The sequence below is a fragment of the Diospyros lotus genome, chromosome 4 (genome assembly GCF_014633365.1).
Source record: "Diospyros lotus cultivar Yz01 chromosome 4, ASM1463336v1, whole genome shotgun sequence".
Classification (NCBI taxonomy): Eukaryota; Viridiplantae; Streptophyta; class Magnoliopsida; order Ericales; family Ebenaceae; genus Diospyros; species Diospyros lotus.
Genome location: NC_068341.1, coordinates 13084116 through 13095919, shown reverse-complemented (window position 1 = coordinate 13095919; position 11804 = coordinate 13084116). Strand labels below are relative to the sequence as shown.

General features: G+C 32.8%; 1 protein-coding gene across 1 annotated transcript; it reads left to right on the top strand.

The window, feature by feature from the left end:
* The first annotated feature begins 4223 nt into the window (after positions 1-4223).
* LOC127798861 (transcription factor bHLH93-like) lies at positions 4224-6494 on the top strand. Its single transcript, XM_052332497.1, has 4 exons — positions 4224-4971; positions 5119-5286; positions 5449-5616; positions 5965-6494. The coding sequence occupies exons 1-4, from the start codon at positions 4360-4362 to the stop codon at positions 6049-6051; spliced, it is 1035 nt and encodes a 344-aa protein (XP_052188457.1). The 5' UTR covers positions 4224-4359; the 3' UTR covers positions 6052-6494.
* The last annotated feature ends 5310 nt before the right edge of the window (positions 6495-11804 follow it).

Genomic DNA, 11804 nt, shown 5'->3' with positions numbered 1-11804 from the left:
TATATTCAGAAAATTACAGAAATACCCCGAGCCTCTTGTTGTAACAATCCATGGACGGATAGTGGGGGTAGGAGCTGGGGGCCCCCTATGCCTCACCCTTTTCCCTCTTTTCAGATTATTATTTTTTTTCACTGTGATTACTTACTAAGTGGAATAATTAATTTGATTGTTGATCTATTATGATATAAATTTTAATTTTTTATAAAAGCATACTAAATTCAGTCTGAACTCATTGGTAAGCACGAGCATTATGGCCATTTGAAACCTTGGCTAGTGAATTATATCAATGCATTTTAAACTTAAATATTCCATCTTTAAGTTAGAAAGTAGGAGACAAAATTTTCAAATCTTTTTGTTACAAAATTAAAGGGAAACATATTTTTAGTTAAATTGCTATGAATTAATTTTATTTATACAGTGAAAACTTAATATTGTAATATTAATTTAAAACTGATGCTGATTTTTGTAGTACCAAGTGCTCATGTAGTCTTCATTACGTACATTGAATGATGAACCATGGATTAGACCTTTCAAGGAATTAAGAGATAAGCAGTAATATTATTATTAAAATTAGGCTGTAACTTATTTTTTTGCAATGAATATCGAAAAAAACCCATATTTTTAAGTTCAATGGATGCAGGAATAGTTTACTTCTTATTAAGCTTTATAACGTAAATAATTAGACATTAATTTTCTCATATTAAATATGTAAGGATTATCTATATCATTACAGATAAACTTTAATTAGCAGTGATTTTAAGTTTATAATTAAATAATTTTTGTGGGATTTCTTTTAAGTTCTGATAGGGTATAACGGCAGCAGCATCAATTCTTTTTGCACTAATTAAATTCTATTTAAATATAAGAGACCACATATAATTATATAAATTAATTTGTTAGAGAGATAATACTCAAACCAAAGACCTTTAATTTTTAATTGAACCTAATTAAATCCCTCTTAATTAAACTGCCACCACTTAGAGCTTAAATATTTGTGTAATTGATGAATGTTAATATATATATGGACTACATCTAACCAAGTAACTGGCATGAATGCCATTACGTACTGTGACACTATTGGTAGTTTGTTGGATTGTAAGCTGGCATGAAAATGATGATCAAGACACCACATACTATGGCGCCTCCAACGAAAAAACATATTTCACATCATGGCCTCAATAGTCTAAGGGGTGCCTTGGTTTTCAAGGTTTCATTCTCAACCGTTTATTATTCTGTGTTGAGACTAACTAGTACTGACGTTCATCTCTCCGGTCAACCAAATGAAATGCTAAGATTTCATGACTTTCAGTGACTCTTTTGTCCCCTCCCCCTCTCTTGAAAGCAGGCATTAGGATCCAATAACCTCTTGAAAGCAGGCATTAATTAGGATCCAATAACTAGGGGCAAGTGTCCAAAGGGAGGGCATCCAATGAGAGTACATAAGTTCAAACAAGGAACTCTAAAAATAAGAGATGTCGAACGTATATATATATATATATGTGCATCCTCACTATGTATAAATACAGAGATAATTGATGCAGTGAAGATAAGTGAATTAAATACGAATTACGTACGTTTGCTTTTAGGGAATAGAGATTCTTCAGTGTCCAAAAGGAAAAGAACAGTGACTAAATGTATTATTCCCCGACAATTTTCTTATACATGTAGTGTAATGTGTAAAACCCTTTTATATATATATAAAGAAACTGTTTTGAGCTTATTGAACAAAATGATCATCTTACCTAAAATCTAAAAAGCAATCTATGTTTCGTTTTCAGTAAGGTGTTTGCATAGTTTGATCCAAACTACTAAAGCAAATTGAATGGCCAATTTGATACCATCTGTTTATTATATATCGTATGATTTTTGATTTCGTAAACGTTACTTATTATTTTATAATAAATAACGTTAATGTGATAATTTAAATATAATAATTATGTGAATCCTATCAATTTATTTTTTTTGACTTGATAGAATGGGCTCACATCATTATATTTGAATTGTCACATCAACATTATTTAATATAAATTAAGCAAAATTATTTAGAAAATCAAAACTCTATATAGTATTATATATAATATAAAACATTTACCTGAAAAATATATATTGTAGTAGAAATATTTTAATGATAAAATTTTTGTTGTCAACTTTCTATAAAATTAATCACTATAAAAGCTAAGAGGTTATTTAGTTGTAGAGTTTATTTATTTATTTTTTTTACTTTTTTCAACTCCAATTTTATAACTAAATAAATCCTAACATTTGCATTTCAAAAATTAACCAATAACATTCATTTTAAGAAAATTTAGAAAATATTTTTTGATATTTTGTAGTTCATAATATAAAGTTGAAAAAAATAGAAAATTGATTTTTCTGTTTTCAAAATTGAATAATTAATAGAAAATTCAAGTTGAAAAATTAGAAAATATTTTTTAGAACTTAACATGCCCTAATATTCTTAATTCTTATACTATAAAAATCATAGTTTGTTTTTTAATATCTTTTTTTAACGTTGAAAAAGTCTTATGTAATTTATATATTATTCAAGCCATTGTTTGAAATTCGACCCAATCAAAGTGTGTAATTTTATGATTTGATTTGATTTGACTTCTAAAAATGGTTAATTTAATTTGAAATAAATGCAAATTGTAAACCGTAATTTATAATTTAATTTCAAACCAGACCAAAACCAAATTTAGGCACAGTTGATCTTATGAATATTTGAACATTTATACATATATAAACAGTTCACATGTCTTACATCAATATCATTAATCCTTTTCATACATATATATATATATATCTGGGTCATGAACAGTAATAGTTAATGAGCTGGGCATGAGCGATCACTGTTGAAAATGATACAGATCTCTTTATAACCCAAGCACAAGGACCCTATATATGTGGATATGGCCAAGTCCTATAGACCGCTCCAGCCAAAAACCACTTAAAAATGTATTGTGTATGGAATTCGTATATTCTTGTACTGAATGAGACATATAACATCAGCCAAAAGATATTAATTAAGAATGAGGTATAGGTTTAGATTTATTATATTAGTCTACTTGAGTAATTATGTGTATAAACATATATTCTTTGTCTCCTATCTACGCTATATATGTATCTACGTAATTCTTATCTTTTTGCTGGGTGAAGAGAGAAAGTAGAGACAATCTGCAGCCCTGCCTAGCTAATTAATTAAAACTTAGAAGCAAGAAGTAACATGATAGTACTAATATTATATATAAACAAAAATTTCATAAATTAATTAATTAGGATCATATTTTATATGATATGAAATGACATGTCTCGTTAATATATTGGAGTAATATTATATATAAACATATTTTTATATAGAATAACGTAACTTATATATATGTAGAGAGAGAGAGAGAGAGAGAGAGAGAGAGAGAGAAGGGATCTATAAAAATAAAAACAAATTACATCGATTTTTTGTATGAATGCACATAATTTATCTTGCTATTTCATGCTTATAGAAGGGAAAAAATGAAACTAGTAATATGACATTAATTTCTAGGAGGAAGAGAATGTATTGATTAATTAATGAGAGCAATGGAAAGGGGAAATTTGAGAAAATTCTTGCAAGTTTAGTGGAAGTAGTCCACAAAAGAGTGAATAAAGAAACAAAAGAAGCCCACCAACTCATTTTGAAATTTGTGAGCTCAGCCAAAACGCAAAGGCATTCCGATGGGCCCAACTCTCCCAAAATTTCCCTCCCCCAAGTGGCAGAGAGAGAGAGAGAGAGAGAGTTTATCTGTGTTGTGTGTCTGTGTGATGTGTTGATGGCCAAATAATAATATTTGCAGGAGTGAGTGTTTGATGCATACAAAGAACCTGACAGGGTCTATGATGCTAACTCCATCCTTTTCGGTTCAGACAGAAGTGTGGGTCAAAGTTTTCAGAGCATTCCAAATTAAATATTAAGTCCGTTTGATAGAGCAGATTTCGGTGAAAAAGACATTAATGAAAAATCACCTTAATTAGAGCCAAACCCAAGCCCAAGCCTTAGCTTTGTACAAACCAATACCCTCCACGCCATGGAGATTAAAATGCAAAAAGTAGATTCCCTTTCTCTTCCCTTCTTTCCAATGTACCCTCCATAATATATGTACGAACTTTTTATTATACAACAACAATTTATATTCTTCTCTTTTTTTTTTTTTTTTTTTTTAATGAACAAGCCATCTCCTCTGCCCCGGCCCCCGGCCCCTCTCTCAACATATATATAATACAATCTCTCCCCTCCACTTGGTTCAATCTCATATTATCAAGGCTTGTTCTTGGATTAGAACTTGGCAAACACTTTTCTAGCCAGAGAGAGAGAGAAAAAAAATAAAAATGGAGTACAATGAGAATGGTTTCTTGGAGGAGTTGTTGGCTCTAAGAACTGATCCTTGGGAAGGGGCCAATATTGCCTCTGGAATGGGCGAGTTTTACAGCCCTGGATGGAGTTTCGATTGTTTTGAAGAAAACCCAGTTCCTGGAATTCCTCAAACTTCTTCTTCATTTCAAGACTTCTCTTTGCCGCTCGATCAAACGCTCAACTGTTCCTTCAGCGAGCTTTATAACTCGTGTCCATTTGGAGATGAGTTTTCGGCTCCAGAATTCACCGATCACTCGTCAAATACTACCAAGCTCGATACGCCGCCTTTACCTGCTCAAGAGGACTACTCAATCTCGATCATGGAGGACGAAGAGGCCGGCTTATTAGGATGCGGCGGCGGCAATGGCCTGAGCAATCTGGACTGGGAAGCCGGCTGCAAATTGGAGCCGGTCCAGTGTGCTGAAATGCCAAATTTCAGCGTGGGTTTTGAGGTGGGGGAGAGGAAGAGCAAGGCCAAGAAGGTGGAGGGGCAGCCGTCGAAGAATCTCATGGCGGAGCGGCGGCGGCGCAAGCGGCTCAATGACCGGCTCTCCATGCTTCGATCAGTGGTTCCCAAGATAAGCAAGGTAGAGTCACTTTAGGCTCATTCTTGGATGGATTATGGTTTCAAGGTTGCCCCCCTTTTTGGGACTGAAAAGAATGTAATAATAATTATAGGGCAATTAATTAGGGCCATTAGTTTGTTAATTAATTTGGATCAATTTTGTTTACAGATGGATAGGACTTCAATACTTGGAGACACCATAGATTACATGAAAGAGCTGCTAGAGAAGATCAACAGTTTGCAAGAGGAAATTGAGGTGGGTTCAAATCAGTTGAACTTAATGAGCATCTTCAAGGATGTCAAGCCCAATGAAATCTTGGTCAGAAATTCTCCCAAGGTACACACACAGATATATATATATATATATATATGAATATACAAGTACATATCATCAAAAACCCCAATCTTTACTGAACCTTAAAAAGAAAACAAAAAGAAAAGAAAAAAACAATTTTATATTTGTTCTTGAAAGCATCGATCTTTCTTTTTCTGTTTACAGTTTGATGTGGAAAGGGGAAATGCGGACACCAGGATTGAGATCTGCTGTGCTGGGAAGCCTGGCTTGCTGCTTTCCACTGTGACCACATTGGAAGCTTTGGGCCTTGAGATTCAACAGTGTGTCATTAGCTGTTTCAATGATTTTGCAATGCAGGCTTCCTGCTCAGAGGTACCTAATTAGAAACTGATACAAATTCTTGTGAAAATTAATTCATAGGGAAAATGATATGAAAGTACCATTTTGTAAACATTACTTGTATTTTTCATGTAAAAATAAATATAAAAAAAACTGTTTGCATAGCATTGTCCCAAGAGTTACTTTGTCAGTTTTGGGGCGAATGTTTTTCACAAACAAAAAAATTATATGAAAAGATCAAACCCACTACTGTTTTTCCCTTTCTAGAGCAGGTCATACTGTAGAAGAACATCAATTTCCTTTTGAAAAAGCAGTAGTAAATTAATTAATTTTGATGTGAATCTAATGAACCCCTATTGTTAATTTGTGTGATGATGACAGGAAGTGGAGCAAAGAGCAATTATAAGTTCAGAAGACATAAAGCAGGCATTGTTTAGAAATGCAGGCTACGGAGGGAGGTGCCTATAATTAATAAAGCAAGATGAGTTAATTATATAATATATATTTGCAATTTGAGAAGAAGAAGAAGAAGAAGAAGATAAGGAAGAAAAAGAAGATGTGGTGGATGATCTAATGGGATAGGTTTTGTGAAGCTATTGATGCACCATGTACTTTGAGGGGTTTTGAGGCTGCAGTGCTTTGTCAATTCCTAAGATCTAAAATAAGTGGTTTCTTTTATCAAAGCCATTTGTTTCCCCCCCCCCCCCCCCCCCCCCCCCCTTTTTTTTTTATCTTGCTTAGTTTATGAAGAGCTGTTTTATGTAGTGTCAGATTCATTCAGGTGCACATGTCTACTGTACTGCCACCTTCTTTTGTTGGTCCCCAAGAAAGGGAAATTCTGTATTTCTATTTTATATATATTTTTGTTAAATTCAAAAAAAAAAAAAAACTCATGAGTGACATGGGAATGTTCTGAGATTCTATAGCGCACCATGCATGGCCATGTCAAAGGACCAAAGTGCCCCCCTTAAAGTTTTGGCTTCTGGCATGACTGAGACTTGTTTGGTTCCCTGGAAACTGCAAAACGAATCGAAATCATCAATTTTCTCGCACTTTCTTAAGAAACTATATAATTCCTTTACATGGGAAAGTGAAAGCAGTGTTGCAAGGGGGAGTCTAATCCACTAAAACACATTAAAAAAAGGCCTCTGCTTGGCATTTTTGTATTTTCTGACCATGTTTTATTAATTATTGTCGTTGTGGGTAAAGGAGAGGTTAAATTAATTAGCTTTCAAAGGCTTTTGTTTGAGCTCATTTTCCCAACTCCAAATGATGTGAATCTTCTGAAATGACAAGAGGGAAGACATAGAAAAGCAACTTTGTGAACAAAAGTGTGTGTGTGTTGCATAAAGCACACAACAAGAGGAAGAAGCCAAGACATTTCCGTACAGTATAGGAAGAAGATTCTTGGATGTTTCATCTTCTCCTCGTTGCAAAGGATTGGAATTATTTTCTTTACCATCCAGGGTAATATAGTGATCAATTGTGAATATTGGTGAGTCTAAAATCTTAAGTTTATGTCTTGGATGTTTTAAATGCTTTTTTTAAATTTTATGTAGTCTCTGATCATCGTTTATTTAGTGATAAATAATAAATATTAGTGAGTATAAAACCTTAAATTCACATCTTATATATTTTAAACATTTTTCTTAAGTCTCGTATGATCTCCATCTTTTATCGAATTTAAGAGATTAAAAGATTAACGACGCTATCATAAAAAATTTAGTGGAACATTATAAGACTCATAGATGTATGACACACTTGAGTATTGTGCAATCTTATAAATCTTGCAATATAGTTGTCAATCATATCATAGTTAACCTCTTCATAAGCCAAGAATAGAATGAAAATATCATTGTCATGTGACTCAATCTTTCATAAAAAAATATTATTAGAAAAGTGTTTAAATATATTACTTAATTGAGTTTAATAATGAATTTCAACTAACATGTATTATTAAGTAGAGAATAATGGAGTCTGGAGTTAGATTATTGTGCCAAACAAGCTATGAGTTTAAGTGTAACCAAAAAACACAACTAATAGTAGTTCTATCCATCACTTAACTAACCAAACCACGAAATCTTCCTTTCTTCTTGGCAACTGAGTAGTAGGGTAGTGATATACAGGTGATAAGTGTTTAGAGTCTTGAGTTCATTTATTTATACACTATTAAGTTAATGAAATATTTTTCAGGGTACTGTTGACACCTTTAGACAATACATTGGATATGCCTAAAGTTATGAATTCTGTATAAAGTTGTTAGCTGCATCACAACTAATTCCATGCATAAAGTAGCAAATTTGATAGAGTTGGTTTAATCTCGAACATCTCCATGTATCACAATCTTACTTTTTTGTTTAAAAAAATAAATAAATTACACTCAAACACGATATGAATTTAGTTTATTTATACATAAATTTTGTATATTTAAAAATAGAGTTTTTAATTAACTTAATTTAGAGTTAAAGTAAAGGAATTAGTGGCTACAAATCATTTAAATCATATAAAATTTAAGGGTAATTTATCCACACAAAAAAAATAATATAAACTTGTGTACGTACAGTCCATCTTTACATGCTCAGGGGCCAGTATTCAGTATTCCTTGGGTCAACTTGTTTGGCCCATGTTTTCTTTTGGGTACTGTCTAGTCGTGCTGTGCTGCCTGCCTACCTTTCCAAATAATATCTCATTATCCTTTATACAAAAAAGATAAAATTATAGAATGGTATTGGTAATATAACAAAAAAGGGGTAAAGTAATTGTTTACTTTTTGAATTTTGGTTATTTATCTCAAGCATCTTTGAATTTTAAAATTTATCCAAATAATCCTTTTTTTTTTTTTGAAATTAACCGTGACACCATCTTAAAAGATCAAAATTTATGAGTTCTAATAATTAATTTTGAAAAATTTAGTAACTAATTAAGCTAATTTTATTATTCTGATGATACTTAACTCAAATCATCAAAATTTAAAGGATGTATGATTTATTTACCCTAACAAAAATATATTTTCTTGTCATGGTATGTTTGTTTGTTTTTTGATACTGAAGATGGACAATATTTTTTTTCGCCTTATGACGTTCGAGTTAATTTATGCACACAATTATGTATGCTCAATATAGTTTTATAAAGATAAACTACTTTTTGTAACATTTTTTTTTATAAATAAGAATTTCATTAAACACAAAAATCATAAAAGCTATATAACTATGCATAAGAGTCATCCTAAGTTTTCAAAAGTCTATGCCAAGAAAACTAACTCTCAATCATGATCATTCCTATGCATTAAAATAAGTGCATTCACGCTAGTGTTAATATTTATGATGCCAATCATAGGCTACTTTCTAAACAATGATTTAGAGTGCCAATAAACATACTCAAGATTCAACCACTATTTTGTGTGAAAATTAACATTTATGATGTCAATCTCACAGTTACTAAACAGTTCGACTCAACAGAGCAAAAGAAAACTAGTTAGCCGAAAGTTGCCAGAAATATTATAGAGCTCGACTCTATAAGATGTGAAGGAAGGAGAGGGTACCTAACATTGTCCAGACAACACATTATATCTGATCCGCCACTTGCGACACAAAACGCTCTTGCTCCTAGAAGCATATGTTGTTTTGCTCTCTCCATAGAAAGTATACCATTGCCTACAAAACCAAACAGTTAGCAACCTGTTATTGGCTCTTACCACACCATCTTGATGTTGCCCATAAGACTCATGTCTCCTATCGTCACCAAGACTATCCAAATTTCTTTAAGTGATAAAAAAAAAAAAAAACAATTGGTATGAATAAGAGCAATCAAAGAAAATGTGGTTGTGTCATTCCGCTATCTCCATACAAAGAAAGCATCTATTTGAAAAAGACAAAAAGAGGTTAATACAATTAAGAATAGATAAATGTTGCCTAATCTCTAACAAAAAAATAAACATATGTGAAGGGATGCCATTACAATGTCATACCAAATGATGCCAGGGGACGTGTGAGCGTTGTATTAGAAGACCCTGTAAGGCATAATGAATAGAGAAAATCATGTTTGAGGCTAGTAACCATCTCAACTCATCCCAATACCCAGCCTTAAGAAGGGCAAGCATTTGACCTTTAATAAAGTCTAATGATGGCGATAAAGCCTTCTTCGACCATACCCAAGATGCCTTGGCAATGATTTATGAGACGTGAACACTAATAGAGATGCCCAACTACCGAGACAATTGGCTAGAAAATCAATCTATAAGCATCTCGAGTGGATGCCACTAATCATGCCATAGGAAAAATTTGCTATCATCTCTTATTCTCCATCCAAATTTATACCTCACTGCACTGCCTATTTATAGAACTTTTTTCCAGTACTAAGGGCATGAGTAAGGCATTGGAAACAAGCAAAAATACTTATCCTTGACTCGATGAGAATGGACACATTTAACCCATAGAAACTCATTGTCACCTAAGAGAAATCGCTAAATTAATTTTGTAACAAGGGTTTGGTTCCAAACATATAAATGTTTGATACCCAAGCCCATTTGCTTCTTTGGATAGCATATATCTTGTTAGTGTTGTGTGCTCTAATGCTAGATTTGGATAACATTTAACGGGCTTATAACTAAATACATTTATTATGTCTTTATATAAATTAATAAAAGTCATGTTTTTTTTATTCATGAACTCTTTAGTTTATCACATGAATGAATCCCTAGATATTCTATTTGAGAATCTTATTCTCAATGTGTTGATACTGTGTGACAAGATTATCTGGTAACAAGATGGCTTAAACTATTTTCAGTCCTTAGATTCTTTGGATGAGGATTCCAATTAGTCGAGTATGGACTAGTACGTGAATTACTTCCTTGTTCAATATATGTTACTGATGGGAGGGTGATGTGTCACACGCAATATAACATAGGGATATCACTAGTAAACTTATGAGTAGTTGTTAGGAAACAACCAGTCGAATGTGACGTCGATAACTGACCACATGGCTGTTGGATTACATAAACCTCATCATATGCGCAGCGGAATAAAATTTAATTTTTTAGGTATCACGTTTTTCAGAAATTATGGTTTACAAAAATTTAAGGTAAAAATGAAAGAATACCTCTTGATGAAATCCGATTTCCCTGTTAGGCTCCCAATCATACAATCCTCCAAGTGTAGGATGCTGAGTCGGTTTACTTGAAATTACTTAGATTTAAGAATCTCAAAATAAGAGAAAATAGAATTTTTCTCAAAATTTCTAACTCACTTTTGGATTTACACAGACACTTCTCCAAGAGTTCTCTCAACTCTCAAATGTTCCAAGAAGATATAAATGAAAGGTTAATGGAGCTATTTATAGAGTTCTAACATAACCTTATTTCTTTAATGGGTTGAGCTTCTTAAACCCATTTCATTTAATGCTATTGGACTAAATCCAAACCAATGGAGTTTAATTGTGTTACGTCTATGACGAGGGTATGTATGTTGAGAGGTTTGTGTTGTGCATATGATATTAAAAAAAAAAAAATTCTCGAAATCTCGAGGTAATGCTCGTTTTGGGAAAATGAGGCGTTACATGGACAACACTAGGAAGGCTAAGACGACATTGGGAGTTGATTGGCAACCACCAAGAGTCGACTCTTCTGCTCCAACAAGTCAACCTTTGACCTGCTACCATTATTAACACTTAATGACATATCTGATACACATGGGGTACATAGTCCTGACACCGGATGCAACAGTATATGGTGTGTGACTTTCAAGGTTTATTGCCCGCTAGCAAATAAATAGCACCAAAACCCATTTGGTATCAACCAACACCTTGACTTATCACATGAATCTCTCCATATCCTAGAGATGATATGAGAGGTCTTAAGAAGCGCCTAACAACGATTCAAAATAATATAGAAGACAATGAAATCTCACTTCAAGTGAACCTATTACAGTTGACGATTACCGTGTGATATAATCATTCAATCACTTAACGTCCCAATTGAGTGAGAGTTATGGAATGATAAACTCACAAATTTAATAACTATGTGTTAAATCTTATTAGAGTAATTAGATGACATCTTAGAAAACACATTTCTTGATAATTAATCTGACATGCCCAGGGATTGTCTTATGACTCTTGTCACACTAGTAAAAGATCACATAAGACGTTCACTCCATTAATAACAATTAATGAGGGTGACAGATCATATCCCCGGCATCTGCTTCCATATACCAGTAATACCAAACCAC